The sequence below is a fragment of the Rhinolophus sinicus genome, chromosome 13 (assembly GCF_057876585.1).
Source record: "Rhinolophus sinicus isolate RSI-liver-muscle chromosome 13, RSI-T2T, whole genome shotgun sequence".
Lineage (NCBI taxonomy): Eukaryota > Metazoa > Chordata > Mammalia > Chiroptera > Rhinolophidae > Rhinolophus > Rhinolophus sinicus.
In genome coordinates this window covers 19470811-19494240 of record NC_142513.1, presented here as the reverse complement: position 1 = coordinate 19494240, position 23430 = coordinate 19470811, and the positions used below count along the sequence as shown (strand labels likewise).

Below are 23430 nucleotides of genomic sequence, written 5' to 3'. Positions count from 1 at the left end.
GTTGGGGAAGGGTTGGCAGACAGGCCTAGCTGAATAGGAATGGCAAATCAGGCGATACGTGAAGTCATAGTTTTTCACTGAAGATTCTTGTACAAGAGCAAATTGGGATTATCAACTGCCATCTTTAGTAGAAAAAAGTACTTTAGACCCTATGTTCATCTCTACTTTTGAAAGGACCCCAGAGTCATTGAGTTTCAGTCACTAAGTTCCTTTCAACATTTGATACCCCGTTTGTTTGAGGACTTCCAATTTTCTGAGTGTTCCTGATATACTGATTTAACAAGATTTGTAGGACAGTGCCATATACCTACATTCCAAGGTCTCCAAGCTCTCAGTCTCAGAGTGGTCCCCAGGCTGACGTCTTGGATGCCCTGACCCAAGCCCAGGAGCCTCCTACTTTCTTTAAGATGGCCCCTTGGCTCTGGCAGTCATTGCACCACTTTGAGCCTCAGTCTCCTCATGTATGGAGTGGGTGTAAGGTCCCTCGCCTTGTGGTACTTATGAGGATTACCATATTTTGCCGTGTATAATGCAGACTTTTTTGCCCAAACTTGTAAGGGAAAAATAAGGAGGCTCATTATACATGGGTAGTACTAATTCCATATGTATATAAATGTTTTAGATTCTTTTATTTATGCTCATGAGTTAAAAGTGTAACTCTAGAAATCAATAATGATATCCATATGCAAAATAATACTCTGGAATACGATAATCAATTTTATAGAACTTTTGATGAATTTGCAACGACAAAGAGTTCTTGGTCTTCTATGATGCGTAAATATCATAAGTTTGTTACTGGTACATAAAATTTCTTTTATCATATGTTAAAAAATAAATGCCAAAATTCCTTTATAATACAAAAAAAGTACCTAAATGTAAACAAATAAAAATTTGAATTAAAAAATTAAAATGAGACCCCAGTCACCGAGCTGCCCCCGAGGACTCAGCAGCCTCCCACTTGAGCCCCGTCGCTTCCCGAGGGTCCATCCCTCCTGCCCGCCTTCTCCTGCTGCTGCCTTCCACAGGCCGTTTCCACCGAGGAAAAGGAATCTATCTTATGTCCGCTACCCAGAACCTCCACTTTTCGACCCCTTTCCGACCCCTTTGCTGATGCAAGTGAGGGTGATGATCTGCGTCCTGCAGGCATCGAGGATTATATCCATACAAGAATTCCACAGAGAAACAGCAGGAAGACCCTTACTACTGTCCAAGGGACCGCTGATGATTACAATAAAAATGAACTAGTGAAGGCATTTGAGATGAAATTTGCCTGCAGTGGTACGGTAATTGAGCATCCAGAATATGGAGAAATAATTCAGGTTCAGGGCGACCAGTGCAAGAACATATGCCAGTTCCTCATAGAGACTGGACTGGCTAAGGAGGACCAGGTTTTACGTGCTTTTGGCTTGCTGAAGCTTAAGTGAAGATTTCCTTGCAACGAGTAGAATCTCCCTTCTGTCCCTTGTCACAAGTTTAAAAACCTCACAGCTTGTATGATGTAACCATTTGGGGCCTGCTTTTAACTTGGACTAGTGTAACTCCTTCATGCAGTAAACTGAAAAGAGTCATGCTGCCTAGTCTTGAAGTCCCTCCTTTAAACTGAGGTCAAGCAGTAGGCGCCCGGCAGTGTCCAGCCTGAAAGAGAGCAATAACGTGGTGTTTCAGCCAAGCCCAGAGCCCCAAGATCACAGATGGCTATGTCTGGCCAGAAGCTCCTTCGCTGTCCCCCTGCAGAGTTCCCTGCCCTAAGAGATTGTCACCACCATCGGAATTCCTTCCGTAAAGCTGAGAGGAGAGAGGCGGGGATGAGGGAGCAACGGCAACTGTACCACTAGAGGGAGCCTTCGGTGGTCAAAGATCCCTTGGTGTCTCCCATTTGGCCCAGTGGGCGGAGCTTAAAGCAGCCGCCTTCCCTCTAGTGAGGTGATAGGACATCTGGTTCTCACCAAGGGCTTTTTGACCAGACATCATACACGGGAGTGCATTATATGCGGCAAAATACAATAACTAAGATAATGCCACTGAGTGTTCAGTAAATGTTAGATTTTCAGAATCTGGTTTCTGTCTTCCAGAATCCTTAATTGAGACATAGGAGATGCTGAGGATGAGATTTTCTCAGAACAAGGCTTCTCGCAGCTGTTGGTAGGGTGTGAGGAGTGGAGAAGAGCATTTACCTTACTACAGAGGGAAGCTCTTCACTTCTAATATAAGCAGATACCTGGGGAAGGAAGGACTTGTGGTCCTACCCTTGAAAGGCAAAGAGGCTCATTGTGTCATTTGCCAACTCAGGAACCACGAGGAGATCTATGGTATCTCATTCCTGGAAGGTTCTGAAGAAGGAACTGGTGGGGAGTGTCAAAAGCCCTGGGAGGAAAGAGGGGACGCTTGAGCAGACAGGTATTTTGAGGAAGGGAGAGGCAGGTGTAGGAGGGGGCCTCCAGGGCATGTGGCCACCCTGTACCTTTTGGAGTCACAGCATGGTCACAAAGGAAAGAGTTCCAGATTGGGGTTCAGAAAGACTGACTTCTGAGCCCTGCTCTGTAGCCTACTACCCCCACCCCTCCTTCCCAACACTGGGCAAGTCACAGGTTACCCACTGAGCCCCTAAGTCCTGCTCTGTACCCACCTTTCCTGCTATTATGAGATCCAGAGAAAATAAAGCACAGCAGTAGGGTAAAGTAATAGGTTAAATTTATGGACTCGGGAGCCAGACTGCCTGAGTTCAAATCCCTATCCCTTATTAGTCATGTGACTAACATTAGTATTAGGAACATTACTTGATTTTCTGTGCCTGTGTTTTCCTCTGTACAGGGTGATGATAATAACTACTGTGTAGATTTATTGTTGAGGATTACATGAGTTAGTACACATAAAGGACTTAGCATAGTGGCATATTGTTTTCAATAAGTATTAATTTTATTAATAAAGCCTTTCCCCAGATTTCCATATATAATTTTTAAAGAAAATCTTAGACTTACAGGTAAAACTCCTTACCATCCCGCTCCCATTCTCCTCACTGGTAACGCCTTTCCTGAGGTTGATGTATCCCCTTCCTATCTATATTTTTAAAGATTGTTATATGTGCATGTATACATAGCAATGCTAAGTATCCATAGGCAACTGTATAGTAGACAGCCTATTTTCTAAATGGTACTGTGAAGGGCATTGTATTTTACCTTTTTTCCACTCAAAATTATGAGTGAGCTTTACCCACATTGGCATACACAGCTCTAGTGCTGTGTTCAGTCCTGTGGCTGTGTTGTAACATGCTGATGCAGTCCCCTACTGGTGGCCACTTCCGTTGTTTTCAGCTTTCCACTGGAACAGTGTGCCGTGGTCACCCTCATGGTCATCTCCTTGTGCACATGTGTAAGCTTCTCTAAAATATACATGAGATGCCTACAATTCCTTGATTGTAAAGGACACACATACTCAACTTTTAAAAATACAGTGGTACCTCGGTTTTCGAACGTAATCCGTTCTGGAAGACCATTCAAGTTCTGAAACGTTCGAAAACAGCCGACAGCGAGGCCTCAGGATCTTGCACTCAGCAGAAGCCACGTGACATGTTCGACTTCCGAGGCGTGTTCAAAAATTGAAGCATTTACTTCTGGGTTTACGGTGCTCGTAAACTGAAATGTGCATCAGTGGAGACGTTCGAAAACTGAGGTACTACTGTAGTGCCAAGTTGATCTTTAACATAGTTGTGCCACGTTTTTCATTTCCCCAATCTGATAAGTGTAAAATGGTATCTTGTTGTTGCTTTAATTTCCATTTTCATTAATTCCAGTGGTATTCAGAATCTTTTCATTATTTATAGGTGATTTGAGTTTTCCCTTTGAATTACCTGTTCATATTTTTTGCTCATTTTTCTATTGGGTTATTTGTGGTTTTTTAGATTTGTAGAATTTTTTAAATTAAAAAAAATTGTGGCTAGCTATCCTTGTAATAGTAATACCTTGTAATTCTGGAGAGTAATCCTTTGTTGATTATATGCAGGGCAAATATATTCTTCTAGTCTTCAGTTTGTCTTTTCATTTTGTTTATGATATTCTTACTATCAAAAGTTAATAAACACAAGTTTTTGCATTTTTTAAATTATGGAAATTTTCAAATGTAAAAGTTGAAATATATATAATGGTTGCCCCTTTGATCTAACAATCAACATTTGCCATATTGGCTTTGTGTATTTGTCTGTGTGCGCGGGTCTGTGTTTGCTGAATCATTTGAAAGTTGCATACTTTATGACACTCTCTTAAAAATAAGAACACAACACAATATCACCATCATGATAATATGAAAACTAATACTAATTCCCTCTAACATCTAATATCCAGTCATATTCAATTTCCTTATTTTTTCCTAAAATGTGTTGTTCAGCTTATTATGATGAATTAGGATCCAGTAAAGGTTCATATTTTGCATTTGTTTGTATGTCTCTTGAGTCTTAATCTAGAAGAGCCCCCACACCTTTTTCTTTTTTCTTCATGAAATTGACTTTTTGAAGAAACTGGGTTAGTGATTTGTAGATTGTTTCACATGTGGATTTGTCTCTTGGTATTGAACTTGCTTCCTTATCCCCTGTCTTTACTTGGCAGGTAGAGGGTGACTGCCCTTTCCCAAATTCATAGTTGGAATTTGTTCTCAGTTTTAATTCCAAATTCCCAGGGAAAAGATTGGATGACCCATCTTGGATTAGGTGTTATGTTATGTTAGTTTTCTATTGCTGCTGCTCTAACATATTACCACAATTTAGTGGCTTAAAACAATGCAAAGTTATTATCCTGTGTAGTCTAGAAGTCTGGCATGGGTCTCCCTGGGCTAAAATCAAGGTGTCAGCAGTGCTGCGTTCCTTTCTCGAGGTTCTAGGGAAAAATTCATTAATTCATTTCTTTGACTTTTCTAGCTTCTAGACACCACCCATATTCCTTGGCTCATGGCTCCCTTCTTCTGTCTTCAAAGCCAACAATGTTGCATCTCTCTGACTGCTCTTCCCTCAGATCTGTCTGATTCCCACGTTCAGGCTCTCTGCATCACCCCTCACTTCCTGCCACTACTTGTGTTCTTTATTTTCTGGACCAAAGTGGAAAGGCTTGGCATTTCATTAGAGCTGGGCTGGTAAATGTTTCAACAACTGGCTCTTGGGGAGAGGGATGCCCCCATTTGTAGTAATTGCCAGTATTTATGTGGCATAAATATTCCCACTGTGGGCAATTTCAAGCTACCAACATGATTTCAACAGTCTTGAAAGCATCCTGAAAATGTAACCATTGCTCCAGCACGTCACTGCATTTAATTGTATTACATTTCACCTTATTCAGCACCATCCAGCCTGCTGCTGATGGTTGAAAATAGATGGTTTCCACTGCTCTTGTTTATTTTGTTTCCACAGGGGCTGTACCAGCTCATCCTGGATATCCTCATCATGACTCGAGTGTGTAAAATGTTCCGCCAAGGCCTCAGGGGATTCCGGGAATATTTGATCGTGGAGACTGCTTACAGAAGGCACCCTGCCTTCTCCTTCTGGGATGTAAGTAGCTAGGCTCAGCAGGAGTAGGAGGGTTTAAAGGAGTACTATAATTAGCACCCTACTTCCCAGCCCAAGTTCTGTACCAACAGAGAGAGAAGACAAAGGGTAAAACAGATGGGAGACTCAACTGTTGCTTTTATTAATAAAGAGATTTATATTGGACAAGATGACTTGTAGCACCAAGCGGGAGAGTTACCTAATACTGAACCCCAGAATTAGACAGACTTGCACATTGTCACAGGCAGTGCTGGACCACTGCAGACCTCCCCTGCAGCAGCAGGGCCTCTTGCCCTAAGCTCCCAGCGGAGAAGGGCAGAGTGGGAAGTGGTCTCAGGGGGAAAGGGGAGGGAGTGAATATGCCCAGTTTCTGCTTCCAAATCCACTAAGGAGTTTGTCACTCCTTATAAGTGTGGAAGGAGGAGAGGGGCTAGTAGTATTTGACTAGAACAGCTTCCTCCAGGTGGAAAGAAACATCAGGAGTGTAGAAGAAGCTATCACCATTCCGACAGTGATCAAAAGAGCCAGAAGAAGTCTAGTTGGGGCTTTCCGAATGCCCATCTCTGTTCATTTTCTCTTGTCTTTTTTCCTATTCTCTCACTTAAACAAGAAGGGAACATTTGCAGGGCCTGTTTGCTCTGGTGACCATAGTTTCTAGACTTTCTAGAAGGTCCCAATTTCAAGTATTATATCCCAATCATACATCATGAGCTCCTTTTTGGCTCAGAAAAGTTGCTCACCATTTTGTTAACTTGTTCTGGTTCCCTAAAGTTGTCTTCATTACTATCCAGGCCTCCAAAGTTCCCCCAGCCAATACCTGGACAAATCCTGCCCATTTTCCTGTTATGCCAAGAGTGACTAGATGCAGTCCCCTACCCTGCATCCAGTGATTCACTCCAAGAAATTTCCCACAATGGTTTTTGAAGGGTAGTAGCCAAGGAGGGTGGTGGTGGTAGTGGGGCTGGTGATGGGGGAAAGGAGGGTGGTCTTAGATTGGTTTCGAAGGGGCCAGCAGGTAATGTAACTATTTGGATGTGGCTGAGTTTAAGATGTACTGAGTTTAAGTAGAGGCCTATGGGCCAGCTAGAGAGAAAGGGCGTGCCCCATCTAAAGATGTTCAAATTCGTATATTTTGAAGACATTATGTTGGCTGAACCAAATAAATCTGCAGCCAGATTCTGCCCTGTATTTAGGCCATGAGACAGGAAGGGATGGAGTAGAAGAACTGTAACCTGAGAGACTCAAATTAGCTCTCAGGAAGGACGGGCTGACTCAGGCTGCCATGCATTGGTGACGTGAAGGGCCCTGGAGACCAGGAGTGTTTGGTTACCAGCAGACCTGGGCTGATGCCTGGGCGGTTGGAGAGCTGACGACCAGAGCCAGGCTAGTCATCAGGGGAGTGTGAAGCTGAACTTTACAACATTACCCAGTCAGGGCGGCTTTGAGTAGAGCAGAAGCCTCTCAAGGGCCGCTTTTGGGGGTCATATGGCTGCTGGGCAGAGAGCTGGGAGGGCTGGGGCATAAGCGGGTGGAGAGAGCCATAGACTGGTTTTCAGGGGAGTATGTGAGTCCAGATCGTTTTGAACACCACCTCTTTCCTTCATTGCCCCACCCCCACCCCCTGAGAAGCACCATGTGGATACCCAAACTATGAAATAGGGGAGAAGACAGGGATCTGCGTGGGCTCTGGGGAAGGACATGAGGTGTGCCTAGAGAGATGAAGGGGGGTCCTTGTTGGCCCAGGATGGTGGTCAGGGCCTTTTTTGTCCCTTTCCTTACCCCCTACCTCCTCCTACATATTGTCCCCCCTTTCTCTGCCCCTTTCTCTACTCTTTCCACATCCTCTCTGCACTTTTTAGGAGGTGGGGTTGGATTAGATCATCCCTAAGACCCCTGACACCTCCTCCTCCTGGCTGTCCTCTAGACAAGGACCATTTACTTGGCGTGTGATGCTTGCGCAAGTTCCTTCACTCCCCTCGAGTCCGAAATGGGGCTTAATGAGACCTGCTTCGTCCTAAAGATGTAATGGAATAAAATGAGGCAGGTGCACTGTGCCTGGCTCGTTATGTAGGCTCTCAGTGAAGGTTGGTTCCTTCCATTGTATCCCAGTTTCTGTTTTTTCCCCCTCTAATTTCCCATTTGTTTGCTTCTTTTCCCTCTCCATCCTTTATCTTTCTTTCCCTCTCCCCACCCCCATCTTTCTCACCCCACCCCACCTTTCTCTCCCTTCACACTAGTATATAGTCACCGCTGTGCCCAGGGCTCATGCTGCATTGGGGCTTTTGAGCTGAAGTGGACATGAGAGGCCCAGCCGGAGGAGGTTTCCCATGGCTTCCTGTCTGCTATGGTGGTCCAGGTGTGCAGAAGAGTTTCAGAGCAGAATTTTGGAAGCAGTCATGCCAATTCTCCTTTCTCTCCTGTACTGCCTTTTTTTTTTTTTTTCCAGGAAAAGAAGCAAGGCCGAATCACCTTTGATACCATGGACTTCGTTACACAGTCGGTATGCATAGCTCTGACCTTGATATTGGGAATTTCTTTCGGCCTCATGGCGTGGAAGAAGCACTGGGCTGGGCACCAGGATAGCTGGGTTCAGTCCTGTTAATGCCACCAACCCAGTGTGTCACCCTGAGCTGGCCACTTAGTTTCCTCATCTATGAAATAGCTGATCTCAGTGATCCTTGCTAGTCCTGGCCTTTGAAGACTGTGAGTCCCCCTGAACTCACTCACTGTTGGTTTATAGCTGAGCAGCACCAGGAGAGAGCGCTCCTGCTCTGGGACCCCGTGGAAAACAGCAGAAGGCAGAGCAGAGGGTGTGAGAGCCCTAGATGGAGGATAGATTAATCAGAGTGGTGGCAGAAGCCCGGGCTAGTGTGAGAATTCTGCCTCTGTCCCAAGCTCTCCGAGAGATGCTGACACACTTGTCCCCAGCCTGGCTGTGGACGGCCATTCTGATGAGGAAATGCCTTACATCTGGGTGAGGCTTTGGACTGGGTGACTTGTTCTCTGAATTCCAAGAATCATGGTTATCTTCCCAGCATTTCCCTACCAAATCTGGACATTAATTAAAATTTAAAATTTAATTTAAATTTTAAAGGGACCTACCTATTTATAGAGAGGATTTGAAGTTCTTACCCGTGTAGACCTGACTTGACCCTGGCCTGGAGTAGCCATGTCGGTTTTACTCTCAGGGAAAGGGGGCCTAAGACAAAGTTTTATAACTGTTACCAGGACCACTTGTGCCACCCTGCCCTTCCCCCTTGGAGCCAAGGCGTGGCTCCTGTTGCCTGCCTCTGCTGGGCATAATCTAATTTCTCGTCCCCCATTATCTATGAAGCACAGTTAAGTCATCCAGTTTCTGGGTTTCTTCAACTTTCTAGACTGGCCAGTGTCTGACATTGGGCATTGAAGTTTACCCAAGTTTTGCCCTTCCGACAGGAGAGACTAGAGGCCTCTCTGAGAGCCACAGAACTTGAGAGATGAAAGCAATTCTGCACCTAACAATAGAGGGAGAGAAGAGGGCATGAAGGACAAATCCGTCACACAGACAAGGCCTCGCGGCCTCTTGAATGAGTTGTGTCTAACTCTGGCTCCAAAACGGAGACGAAGAGTAGAGACCCAATTTAAAAACCTCCCCTTTGAGTGACTGCTTACGGGTACTGGTTTCCTTTTAGGGTGATGAAAGGGTTCTAAAATCCATTGTGGTGATCGTTTCACAACTCTGTGAATACACTAAAAATCACTGAATTGTACACTTTAAACGGTGAATCATATGGTATGTGAATTATTTCTCAATCAAGCTGATACACACACACACACACACACACACACTTATACATATGAGTATGTTAAATGTATGTTTAACTTGAGAAACTCCCAAACTGTTTTCCAGTGACTATGATATTTTGCATTTCCACCAGCAATGTCTGAGTCCCAGTTCCTCTGTCTCTTTGCCAGCACTTGGTGGGATTCTTCTCTTTCCCTCCTTTTGATTGTTTTTTTTTTTTTAATTGAGATATAATTTGCATACCATAAATTCACTCTTTTAAAGCATACAAATCAGTGGTTTTTAGTATATTCACAGAGTTGTACAACCATCACTACTAATTCCAGAACGTTTTCATCACCCCAAAAGGAAACCCCATAGTATTAGCAGTCACTCCGCCTACCCCCTCAGCCCTCCGCAGCCCTAGGCAACCACTAATATATTTTCTTTTTTCGTCCAGAATTCTTCATCACATCCCACTTTCATTTTGTTTTTGTGACAATTACTGTTCTGTAACACTAGCACATTCATTCATCGTTTCCGTAAATGGTTTGCTGAGTGGCTGCTACATGTGAGACATTATTCTAGAGTGGGAAACAAGACAGACAAGGTCACTGTCATGTTTACGTTGGGACTTGTATCCTAGAGCACCTTTGTCCCATAGAACTTTTTGCTCAATAGACCGTGTTGTCCCGTGCAGTAGTCAGCAGACACGTGTAGCCATTGAGCACTTGTGTGACTGAGGAACGTATTTTTTATCTTACTTAGATTTAAAGTGGCTGTTGGATGCCATATTGGACACTGCAGTTCTAGATTATGTGTGTGCTTGTGTGTGTGTGTGGAAATGATAGACAATAGACACATTAATAATAGGAATAAGATAATTTCAGGAAGTATTAAATGCTTTGAAGAAAAGGATCCAGAGCTTATAAGGTGCTCGGATAGGGGCCCTGCTATTTTTATTTTAGCTCAGCTGATTCAGTAGGGACTACCGGAGACATAGACGCTGAGAGCAGAATGAGGAGGAGAAAACAGTCATAGCCACAGGAAAACCAGGGGAAGAACATTCCAGGCAGAGGAAACAGCCTAAGCAAAGACCACGAGACAGAAGTGAGCTTGGCACCTGTAAGAGATGGATAGAAGGCTAGAGACTAGAGAATGAAGGGTTGTGGCAGGAGGTGAGGTTGGAGGGGGATAGGGAGGTAGGGAGTCAGACCACCTGGGCCCCTCAGCTGTGGTGTGGAGTTAGGATTTTATCCTAAGTGCAGCGGGCAGCCAGTGGCAGTGCTAACAACCTAAGTACGTACCATTTCCACAGCAGGTGGGAGTGGTGGGTAAATCGGTGGGTCCTTGAGTCCTGGTTCATGAGGGTTAGCCAATAGTCTCTGTAGGTTCTCCAGTCCTTAGTCTTCAGTAGCATGCAGAGGTAGAGGCTGAGCCAAGGGAGGTCTCCTCTGGCTGCAGTGTGCATGTGCTGAGGGGCCCCTGGAGCCCAGGCAGCCCATATTGCCTGGGAGGGGGGTGTCAGTGAATGGCAGTGGCAGTATGGTCAGTAGCTGGGGATATAGGCCGTGGCATGTAGCAGATCTTGGTTCTAATCCTGCCTGAGTGTCTTCCTCTGTCAAATGGGAATAATAATTGTGCCTTGCTGCTTGGGCTGGGCAGAGATGCAGGGAGACGGTATGTGTAAGGGGGGTATCCTTACCCCCCAGGGCACACAGTAAGCACTTAACCCCATGTCAGCCACTATTGTGACTGGGGGGTATGGGAAAGTATAAAAGCAGGAGTGTGGGGAGTTGCCTGCTGGCCCAGGGGGAAACTGTGGGGTCCTGTGTGTCACTCTGGCTCTCTCTCCCCAGGGTTACTTCCCTCCGAAAGCCATTGAGATAACACGGAAGAAGCCTTCTTGGAGGACGGAGAAGGATATCCAGGCTCTCTGTAACATCTTGCAGGTTCTGGGGAGCTACCGGAACTACTCGGAGACCCTGCAGCTGCTCCTGGCTAAAGTCATGCGCTTTGAAAGGTCAGTGAGGGGGACGGCCCTTGGCCCCTGGGCTGGGGCTGGGCTGGGCAGGAAGAGCCTGGCTAAGAAGGCCACGGCGGGTCTGCTGCTCTCTCTGAGGAATGCCAGCCATGGAAAGCCATCTATCAGTTCACCTTAGTGCTCACTGTTATGGTTGCAGCCCAGTTTATCTCATCCATTTATTGAGAGTCTACCCAGAATTAAGGAGCCACTGAATCTGGAGAGAATCTGGTAGGGACCTCAGAAAGGATCTGGTCCAATTCCCTCATTTTTCAGATGAGAAAACTGAGGCTCAGAAGGGGGAAATGACTCATCCTAGATCAACCAGATAATAAGTGGTAGAGCTGAGACTCAAACACAGGCCCTTAAAAGCCAGAATGGATCACAGGTGATTGTACTATGTCCAGATAGGAACTAGGGCAAGGGTCTTGAACTTGGATGAGAAAAACATTATATCTGTATTTTCATTAACCTCTAACTGAAATTTATTATGTCCTTTAATCATGGATGTAGGTTACAAACTACTGTAGTATTAGACATTTTTGTGACTTTTTTCACCCAAAGAAATCACAGATATTTTGACATCATATTCAAGTTGTTGTAGATTTCTTGAAAAATAGTTTGTTTATCACATCTTCGAAAATATGATAGTTATTAGATATGCTGCTAGATCTTATTATTCAGCGCCTTAATAAAGATGCACATCTATTGCTGTGTCACAAATTTGGATTTTTGTTAACTGTAATTCTGCTGTATTTTATTTTATACATTTAAAATGTTATTCTGTGAAGGCTTCACCAGATTGTCAAAGGGTCCATGGCACAAAAAGCACCATGTAAATGCCTTGTACTGAAAAAGTTTAAGAGGTGTGTGTGAAAATATTGCCATTTCCAGGACATTTCAATGGCTTACGGGGGACAGACTAGCAGAATATTTGAGGTAAGGCCTGTCTTGAAAAGATAGGATGTAAGGTCATAAGTTTGTACCCTGATATTTTCCTTTATGGAGGTCACAGTTTAGGACATAATCACAACTAATTACAGATTATGACCTTTGATGAACTATCCAGGATCCATTCCACAGGTAATAAGCCAGGGGGAGTTTCACAGCAGAGGTGGCATTTGAGCTGGTGAATTTGACAGGTGGAAGTGTAGACAGATGAGGACATTCCGGGCAGCGGGAACCATCTGCTTTGTTCTAGCCTAGTGAAGAAGAGTGAGTTGCTACTGTCTTAAAGGAAGATTCCATGGCATGCAGAATGGTGTCCTGGAAAGAAAAAGAATCATGGAGCTAGAAGCTCTGGAATTTAATGCCATGTCTGCCTTGCTGTGACCTCAGGCAAACCACTTAACTTTTCTGAGCCTGGTAACCTCATCAGTGAAACGAGGATCATACGGATTTTTATATAGATCAAGAGGTGGTGATTATTAAAGCCAGTTGTTGATTATTGCTAGGACTAGGAATTAGTAGATTATATATAGAATCCTTCCAGTTACAAGTGACAGAAAACACAGCCCAAGGGAATGCATTGGTGGCTCATGTATCTGAAAAGTCCTGGGATAGTTCTCCAGTAAGTTCAGCTGGATTCAGGGACTCCAAGTCACTAGGATCCAGTGTCTGCCTGTCTGTCTGTTTCCATCTGTTGGCACTTCATAGCATAAGCCACCGTCTCAGCTAGATTCTCTTCTCACGGTGGCAAGATGGCTCCTCCAGCCACAGCTCCAAACTTCCATCCTTCTGGTTTCAGTCTGTTGGGAAAGAGGGAATAGCTCCTTCCATTTCTTCAAGTCAGAGCCTTGGGATTAGTTCTTTCTAAACCAGATTGGCTTTGCTTGAATCATCAGTGGGCAGTGATGCTCTGATTGGGAGTAAAGAAAGGGTGTTTCCCCCAAAGGAAAATCAGCGTGCAGGTGGTAGAAAAAGGTGACCAGATGGTTGGCAGCAAAAGCAATAGATGTCTGCTATGGGAGATTCAGGTTCTAGTGCAGACATAAGTGTGACTCACTGTGTGACCTTCAGCAAGCCGTGGGCTCCCCAGACTCCACTTTCCTTATCCCCAAAATGTCGATTGAGCTAGATGGTCTCTGATGGGCTTTCTAGCTCCAGTTCTAGGAGTCTACACTTGAATGAACACTGACTATGCTCTTTTGTCCCTGGAGTCTTAATTCCTGGCTGAATATGCCTGCCTTCTCCCATCTAGTCATTGTCATCTGGGCCATCTCCTCTTTCCTACATTGACAAAGCCTCTGGTTTGTATCTGAACAAACCCACAGCTACTGACTCCAGCCTAATGCTGCAGTCCTCGGGGCATTTATTCTCTGATCCCTGCTCCCAGGAGTTTGCCGTAGTGTCATGAGTGGGTGCGCTGGAAGCTCAGAAAGGGAGATGCTGCTACGGGCTGAGTCAGGGAGGGCGTCCTAGAGGAGGTAGGATCTGTGCTGGACCTTGAGCTCCTTGAAAGGATTGAATAGGTGGGTAAGAGAGCAAAGGCTGTTCCAGGCAGTGGGAGCAATATGGACAAACTAATGGAACAAAGTAGTAACACTTGGCCTGTGCAGAGGGTTGGCTCTTCTGCTGCTGGTAGCTCAGTGAGGCAAGGGAGGAGGAGAGGGGGACCTGCTGAGACAAGTGCAGAGAGATTGGAGTTGAGGGAAATGGCAGCAGTCTGCAAAACACTAAATCCTGCCATTGGGGCACTTCTGCAAAGGCCACTGACCCATCAGACCTTGGCAGAGACAAAAGTTAGACTTTGGGCTCCCCATTGTCTTCTTGGTAAAATCCAAACTTAGCCCACTTTTGGAGTCCTTTGTGATTGGATCGAGCCACATTTCTCTCCCACGACGCCCGTGACCGCCTCCCTATTTCCCATTTTCCTCTCTAATGGAGCTTACGGCCATTCCTTTGAATGGGCCATGCTGCCTGCCATCTCTGTGCCTTTGGACGTGGCGGTCCCTCTGCCTGGAATGCTCTTCCAGCTCTCCACGTGGATGACTCTGCACACCATCCTAGAGCTTTTTCTGGCCTTCCAAAGTTGGGTTAAATGCTCCTTCTTGTGCTTCTCTCTCTTAAAGCATATTTAAACTTTATTTGCCTCCTGTACTTCACCATAATTTTGAGAATGAAATCTGTGTCTTTTATCATTGTGCTTGACAGACACTGTTGGCATTTATTTAACTTACTGAATGAAGGAAGCAAACTGAAAGGAGTGAGATTTGAGCTTGCATTTGAAACACAGAAACTTCCCTCTGAACTTAGGCACTAACTCTCAGTTTGCTCTGGACCTGGGTACTTCTACCTTAAGGGCTCCCAGTTGGCTAATGAGTTCTTGGGGATATAATAAGATCATTTCTCTGTCTCTTTCTAGGCATACTCATCTGTATTTTACAGACAAGAGAAACTGAAGCTCAGAAAGGGGATATGAGTTGCCCAGTGGCACATAGCTAGGGACAGAGAACTAGGGTTAGGATCCTGGTCTGACTCTAAAGCCAATGCTCTTAATCATTTAGCGACTACTCACCCATTGCTTTCAGCGTTTGTCCACGCATTTATTCCATGACTGTTCATTGAGCATTTACTATGTGCCTAAGTAGACTGCCAAAATCTCTGCTCTCAGGAAGCTTCAATCTACCAGAGGTGGGCAACTAGATAAATGTTGGTGAAGAAGTCAAGCTTGATGGGGCTGGGACTGCACTCTTTTGAGGTCCCTTCTCGTCCCAGTCCATGCTTTCATATTCCAGAGCAAAGAGCACAACCAGTCCCGATCTCCCAGCATGGACCGGGCTCTGTGTTGCTCCCAGATCAACTGGCCGTGGTCTTTTTCCAGGTTTGGTCGCAGGCGTGTGATCATAAAGAAGGGGCAAAGGGGCAACAGCCTTTATTTCATCTACCTGGGCAGAGTCGCAGTGACCGACGATGAGGATGGGAGCAGTGCCTTCCTCGACCCCCACCCATTTTTGCTGTGCAAGGGCGACTGTTTTGGGGTAAGTGTGGGGGAAGGGCCTGGCTTCCTGAGGTGGGGTTGGGCTATGAGAGGACACCCGATAGAACCTCTCAGCTGGGCCCCCTCCTGCCTTATACTCTGTGTAAGTCACTGCCCAGCATCCTTACCTGTCAAACGCCTATTTGAGTTGGACCAAGTGATGTCTAAGGCCAACCTTTTCATTTGTGCTGTTTAAGGAGTTTGTTCCCTATATGACCCCTTAGGGATTCAGCGCCTGCTCAGGGAGGCCTCTCCAGTGCCCTCTCTCTGGCCTCGTCAAGATGCTTTTTCCGCAGGCAGCATATTAAGAGGGAGAAATGGGCCCGCAGAAGGGGGGAATGAGCAACAACACAGGGTGGGCCAGGGAAACTGCAGTCTGGGGAGGAGAGATTTCCGGGATGTGGGGGTGGAGATGAAAGTAGGAAAGAGGTGGGGAGGGCCACAAGCAGGAAGCGGGAGGTGGCCTCTCACCTGCCTTTGCCCTTGTCCACCCAACAGGAAATGGGTCTTCTGAATTCTTCAGTAAGGAAGTCCACCGTGGTTTGTATGGAAGAAACGGAGTTCTTGGTTGTCGACAAAGAAGATTTTCTTGCTTATAAGCTGGACAAGGAAGTTAAAAAGGATTATCAGCATCGGTTTGCATTTTTCAGGTACCTCCATCCTCAGCTGGCGTTCTTCCCCCTGGGTGTATATTGCTAGGTGCCTAACTTGGCTCCAGGCCCGCTGGGAAACTCTAGGTGCCATTCTTGCTGCCTGAAATGTCTTTTGGCACCCACCTCCCTCCCAATTTCTCTGTCTAGCCAACTCCTACTGTACCTTCAGGTCTCAGCTCAAACATCCCTTCCCCATGGAACAGAAATACTAGAATGGCTAACATGTACTTGACCACTTGCTTTATCTAATCTCACATTCAGTCCTGTGAGGATGTTTGTCTCATTCTCCCCGGTTTATGGCTGAGGCAACTCAGGATGGGGATGTCCCAGAATGTCTGATTCCGAAGTCCCTGGGCCTCTCTGCTCCACCTCACTAACCAACCCCACCTACCCTCCCCTCATAATAAAGAGTGTGGTATGTGATAGGAGATTGGCTACAGGCTAGGTGATTGGAGGGCGTGGGAAGCCTTCCACCTCCGGCATTGGCAAGAGCAGGAGAACATGCTCCTTTTCGGGAAATTGCTAAGAGCTGTACACCTTCTGTGATGCAGGGCAGTGCATTCTAACAGGCCTTTCCCCTCAGGAAGATGGATCTCTTTCGGTCATGGTCTGATGAGAAGCTTTGGAAGCTCGTAGCCGTGGGGAATGTAGAGAAGTTCTCGTATGGGCAGCTGATCTCAGAAGACTTTGTTGAATCATCCTCCATCATGTTTGTCTGCAGGGTAAGAGGTCTGGGTTGGGGATGTGAAGCTGGGAAGGGTGTGCCTGATACAACGTCCGTCCGGTGGCCAAACAGACAGGGGCTGAGCTCTGTTCCGCAGCACCGCAATTCACTGCCTTTTCTGAGTTTCTGTGTTCTGGATACAAAAGGCAAATGACACCCTTCCTCCCTCAGAGAGTTGCTGTGAACGTTAAGATACAGAGTTGTTATATTAGGGCCGATAGGATACCAGGTCTTATATTAATCTTTTGGAGCAAAAATTAATATAAGACCTGGTATTGTATTATTGTATTATATGATATTATTTTATATTATTATATTATATTGTATTACATTATATTATATTATATTGCATTATATTATATTTCCTGTCTTATATTATAGTAAAATAAGACCGGGTCTTACATTAATTTTTGCTCCAAAAGATGCATTAGAGCTGATTGTCCATCTAAGTCTTATTTTGGGGGCAACATGGTATTTAAATTAGACATTTGGCTCTTGAATCAAGAATTTTCAAATTATATATTTTTTTAAATTATGATCTTTACATTGTAAAAGTTATATGACCACATTATAAAACTTTCTGGAAAGAGGGAAGAAATCACCATAAGCTCATCACCTCAGGTTTTCATTATTTTTATGGCTCATGGAACAAATTGCTTTCCAAAAGGAAGGATCAACCTATTATACTTTTATCTAATTCCCAGCACGGTCAGCTTCACCAGTGCCACCACACCTCTGCCAGCCTTGCCAGTCATTCTTTCAGAAGTTTTCTAATTTAATAGGTGGCAGTTGATGCCTCATTGAGGATTTAATTTATATTTTTTCTGATGACTAGTGAGATTAATCATGTTTGTTTACTATCTAAATTTTATCTTTTGCAAATTGTTTCATGTCCTTTGCCAGCTCCCGTTGGTTGAAAAGAAAATCTCACATTTATTGAGAGCTTACTGTGTAGCAGGCTGTGTGCTTCACTTGCTTTATTTCATTTCAGTCTCACAACAGTGCAAAGGAGGTTGGTATTGTCATTATTCCTTTTTTACAGAGGAGGAAACTGAGGCACAGGAAGTGGCTTGTCCAAAGTCACACAGTTGCTGAGGGACGGAAGCAGGGTTCAGCCTAGGTTTGTCTGATTTCAAAGACTTCACACGCCCTGCAGTCACCTAGCCTGTAGCCAATCTCCTATCACATACCATTGGGTCTGTCATGCAGAGTGGCCTGCGGGGTCTCTGGTCCCACTCCCCACATAAGAACGCAGGACATGGTGAGGCCAAAAAGGAACACCCATGGAGCCATAGATGGGGAGTCATACCACTATATTCTGGCTGGCGGCATCCACTTCTCTGCAATCTGTGCTTGCTAGCTCAGCCACCAGCTTCTTGCTAGCCCCCATTTTCTGCTAGCGTAGCCATGACAGTTATATTAGTGGCCAGTGGCTCACTGGGTACAGCTGACGGCCAACTAGCCACAGCTGATGGCCATTTACTACCTGAGCCAGCACCTTTCCACGTGAGGCCGAGAGCCTGGAAACTGCTCTCTGGGGCTGTCCCCACAGGGTCCCTCCGCCCTCTTCTCAAGGCCCTCGCCTCCAGCCGCTCCCCTCTACTATGCCTCACATACACCTGTGTAATCCACCAGCTGTGATTCTCTCGTTTCTGTTTTTCCAGGAGCCTCTCTGTGGCTCCATGCCCCCCAACTTTGTGGCTCACTAAGCTATTTTATTCTAAGGAACACCCCAAGAGTGCCTCACTTCAACTTACTACTTACTCTGCCTCCTAGCCCTTCAGTCCTCCCTTTGGTTTGGGCCTTTCTGGCAATTGTTGACTCTGCTCAAACCCTAAATAATAGCTCTCCCCTTCCCTTCCCCATCTCCTCCCCTAGTATTCCCCTCCCCTCCCTTTCTTCTCCCCTCCTTCTCCTCTCCCCCTTCCTCCCTTCTTCCTCCATCACCACTGTTTTTTTTTTAGGCTTTTTGCTCTAGTGCCAGGGGTTCTACTAGCATCATTTATTTTTTTTTATTTTTCTTTTTGGTTTATTTTGGAATAGGTAGTACATTCACATGGTTCAAAATTTAAAAAGGTTCAAAAGTGATAATTCTCCCTTTCAGTTCTTTCCCCTGCCACCCAATATTCCCCCCTAGAGGGAACCACTGTCACCAATTTCCTACGTGACTATCATGCACGTGTAGGCAAATGCATGTGTGTATGTTTTTCACTTTTTTTCATAAATGGTGTCATACTACACAGACTATTCTGTACTTTGCTGTTTCATTTAAGAATTTCTGTAGGTTGTTCCATATTAGTACATAAAGAACTGTTCATAATTTTTTCCCACTTGAGTAGTATTTTACTGTATGGTTGTACTTTAATTTATTTAATCAGCTTCATATTGATGGATATTTAGGTTACCTCAATCTTTTGCTATTTCAGTGTTTTGTGAGTAACCATTTCACCATAAATCTTTACGATACGGTGAGTCTTATTTCACCATACATTTTTATCATAGCTCTACAAGGAAGATATTAGTATCCAAGTTTACAGAGGAGGAAGTTGATGCTAAGACACCTTAAGAAAGGCCACCCAGCTAGTAAGGTGCAGAGCCAGAGTTCTGCCCCCAAACTTTTAGCATCTCCCTATCCCTATTGTTTGCATGTTAAGTCACCACAGACATTTGTCAAGTTTTTGCCAAGGTCATGACACATTGGTCCAGGCTTGGGAGGCATACAAAGATGGAAAAGACTGGTTCTCTCTCCTTATGTATCTTCTCCCCTACATTCTGAGCACAGACAAAGTTGTCAATGCCAACTACCAGGTGATTAGTGCAAAGTCTGTGAGTTATAAGAATTCAGGAAGGAGAGCTCTCTAAAGGCTAGAGGCTTTAAGGAAGTCTTCCTGGAAGAGGTGAGGTGGGAGATGAGCCTTGAAGTATTGGACCAGTAGACAAAAGGAGGGGAAAAATTGGTTGTGTGCTGGAGCTGGCTCCCTGTGGCCTTCAAGATCTGATTAAGTTTTCAGGAATTCTATGAGTTGCTAAACACTGTAATTATTAAAAATTAAATTATATAAACCTATAATTAAATACATTATATTGAAAATAAGAGTAATAAATGCTGAAAACTCATAATTTCCTAATGATGTTACTGCATTTTAGTATTATCTATGCTCTTGACGTTATTTATGTCTGTTGTATTTGTATGGCAGAAATACTATACAATTGTACACATCTCTTCTCAATTCCATGTTCAGTGACTTCACATTGGTAGCTTAAAATCTGGCACAGTGGGAGTATTTACACGGCGAAATTGGCAGGCACTCTAAGACAGGTCTTCATTGTCTTAAGAAAGCTATAGAGAAAATGTTTATAATGCAGGTGAAATTTAATAGTGGACAGGGTCTGTAGCCATTACACTATGAAGATACGAAAATTGAGAAAATATTTGTCTGTGTTTAAAAAGTTATTATCTGATTCATGATAGAAATGATGAATATCATTGATAAACAGTGAAGTTCTGATATACATAATGACAAAGCTAAAAAAGGTTTAAATATAATGAATATAATTTAAGAGTGACAAATAGTTTCCCAGTAAATTACAAATCAGATTTAATAATATGAAATTTATGGGGCAAAGAGTGGATTGGAATACAAATTCAATTGTGAAATCATGGTTGAACTATGACTGTAGATTGGCCATAAACACAAGAGTTCAGCCAAAGTCAACAAAAGCATTTTGTGAGACTCAATTGGCTATATGGAATTTCCAATAAGAGTATGGTATATTTTGTTATTTATAAATTGTGTAACACACACTTTAGAACAGTAAAACTTATGGACTTTTCCCAGAGGACTGGGTGTTACATTTACCAGCACCAGGGGTGTGTTTGTGTTATTATTCTGGATTCCATCCTAGAGAACAGAGTCAAATCTAGCTAATGTAAGGAGAAAGGGATTTATTGCAGGATGTTAAATGGCTAACATTTACGGGGGTGGGGGTTGGGGGGGGAGTGGGTAGGGAGGCCTGAGGAAACAGACCTAGACTGAAAATGACTCCCAAACAACTCCAGATCAGAGTCCAGAACCGAACTGCCATAGGTGCTGCTGCTCCTGCCACGATCAGGAAGCCACTTCTACAGCCACTAACCAAGTGGATGTTGGGCAGTTCCAAAACCAAGCCTTGCCCAAGTACATCGGATTCGTGGAGCCCAAATCACATCTAGAGCCTTAGCTGCCAGGGAACTTAGGAAATGCAGTGTTTGGCTTCCAGCCTCTACACACAAATGGGGATTTGGTGGCATAGGATGTGACCCAGAGGAGGGTGGGGATGAGGATGACGTCCTTGCCAGCTGAGGGGAATAGTGGGAAGCCAAGCACACAGTAGGGATGTGCCTGTGGTTTATATGATAAGTTTGGAGCATCCTGATGGTCAAATGAGAAGAGGTGGGAGAGAGCTTAAAAGAGGAACTGGTAGTGGACAGCCCTGAAGGCTAACCTGAGTAATTTGCAAGTCCTACTCCTCCCTGATATCTGTGTCCTCTTTCCTAAAATTCTTTTTCCTAAAATTTTTCCCTTAAAATTCGTTAACTTTGGAAATCTGCATTTGAGTAAGTGTAGCAGGTGCAGGGGTGCTTGAACTTCATTCTGAGAAGAATAATACAGATGTCACAAAGTGACAGTATGTAAGGGGCCTCCTGGCCAGCAGATGAGTTTAGTTTGTCCCTTACAGTATTTAATTAAAAGCTGATTTAAATCTGGCCAGCTCAAGGAGTGACGTCGATCTGCTGAGACCAGGCTATCCTGACTCCTGTAGTTTATACATATTGCCACTAGAGGGCGAAATCAGCAGCGGGGAGCTGGGAGTCCTTGGGACCCAAGAAAGTTGGAGAACCTGATTTCCTGCTGGCATCACAAACACAATTAATGCCTATAATCAACTCATTTTGAGCAGTTTATCACTTGGGGACACATGTTGAAATTGTTTTCTCCACAGATAGAGATGTGATTAAAGACCCATGAGAGACTTTCCAAGAGGAAACTGTTAGTGTTTTTCTCTAGCACCTGCAGTTCCTGGTTGATAAATGTTTGTTGAATGCATGTTGACTAAAGTTCCAAGCACACGGCCTGGCATTTAATAAGGGCTTACGAAACGTTTGATCCCTTCTTCTCCTTCCTCTTCAATAGTAACATGTCTTGATCTTTAACCCTTTTTATGTATTTCTTAGAGTTCCTACTAAAAAAGGGTAAGATGTTACAAAGATACGAAATATAAAAGAAAAATGACATATCTTTCTTGCCTATCAGATTAGAAGAGATTAAAAGGCTTGACCCAGTTGTCAGTGTAATACAAAGATGTATTACCACGGGCTCTGTTAAGCATTGTGAGAGGGTGTAAACTAACCTAACATTTCTGGAGGGCAGTTTGGCAACGTGTTTTTAAAACATGCATACCTTTAGGAATTAATACAGGTAGATAATCAAACATGGGTATTCTATTAGGTAAATTAGATTCTGCTGCAATTATTTTTAAAAATGGATTAACTAACAAAGATTTGTTCCTTCATCCCACTACTTAATCAGAGCATGCCCCAGGGCTTGCTCCTATGGTCACTCAGGGACCCAGGCCACTGGACACTCTATCTTGACCCATGATCAATAGGACAGGGGAAGGGAATGCTGAGAATCAAGCACTAGCTTTTAAAGTTTCCACTCAGAGTATCACAAGTCACTTTGCTAATGGAAATTGGCCAAAGCAAGAAAGAGGCCATGCCTAATGCAAAGGGTGGAAAAATACAATCCTGCCATGTGCCTGAGAGGTGAACTCAAGTATTTGTGAACTGCCTTAATAACCACCCTAGGCATTAAAGATGTCTGTACGAGATTATCACTTACAGTTGCTATCCACTGCAAGTCACAGAAACCCAACTGCAGTGGCTTAATGAGTAGGAATTTATTTTTCTCATGCAGTAGAGAGTCTAGAATTAAGCAATCCAGGGCTAGAAGAACTGTTCTAGGAAGCATTCAGGCCCCTTCTAGCTTCTCCCTTTATCATCCACAGCTTATGGCTTTCATCCTGATGATCACAATATGGCTATTCCACCTCCAGCCATCACATCTGCGTTTCAGGCAGAGGGAAGGTGGAAGGACAACCATAGCTTTCCTGGGAGTTTTATCCATCAGTCAGTCCTCCACTTATATTTCATTAGCCAGAACTGGGTCACTGCCCATCCACTGATGGAGAGTCTGGGAAGGTGGAGAGTTTTTTTAACTGGGGATTTTGCTGTCCTGAGCAAAATCAGAGTTATATACCATACTGACAAATTAGAAACAACTAAATCTTCAAAAATATTTTCTTGAGCTATAACATATATGCAATAAAAAAGTCAAATAAAAACTGTACAGCTTGATGAAGTTTTACATATGTATTCACCTGTCTAATCATCACCCAAATCAAGATAGAGCACATTTCCAGCTCCTCAGAAGGTTCTTTTATTCCCTTTCCCAGAAAAAATCCCCCAAGAAAGGTAACCACTCTTCTCACTTCTGTCATCGTAGATTACTTTTGCCTGTTCTTGAACTTCATATAAATGGAATTATCAGTTATGTGTCTTTTGCTCAACTGAATATTTGTTATTTTCAATTTTATGTCAATTATGGCATATATAGAATAATAAGCAATCATTAAAAGCAATAATGTAGAACAATATTGCTTATCATGAAAAGATGTCCTTGATGTATTACTGAGTTTTTATAAAGGTTACAAAAGTCTGT

General features: G+C 44.1%; 1 protein-coding gene and 1 pseudogene across 1 annotated transcript in view; both read left to right on the top strand.

Annotated features, from left to right (window-relative positions):
• The window catches only part of CNBD2 (cyclic nucleotide binding domain containing 2), a 56160-nt gene that overhangs the window by 9183 nt on the left and 23547 nt on the right, over window positions 1–23430 (top strand). Inside the window, exons 3-8 of the mRNA XM_019733030.3 lie at window positions 5393–5530; window positions 7974–8027; window positions 11150–11313; window positions 15137–15293; window positions 15791–15942; window positions 16529–16667. Coding sequence (XP_019588589.3) covers window positions 5393–5530; window positions 7974–8027; window positions 11150–11313; window positions 15137–15293; window positions 15791–15942; window positions 16529–16667 — 804 coding nt within the window. The remainder of the gene's footprint in view (window positions 1–5392; window positions 5531–7973; window positions 8028–11149; window positions 11314–15136; window positions 15294–15790; window positions 15943–16528; window positions 16668–23430) is intronic.
• Window positions 1058–1424, top strand: LOC109447738 (eukaryotic translation initiation factor 1 pseudogene; annotated as a pseudogene).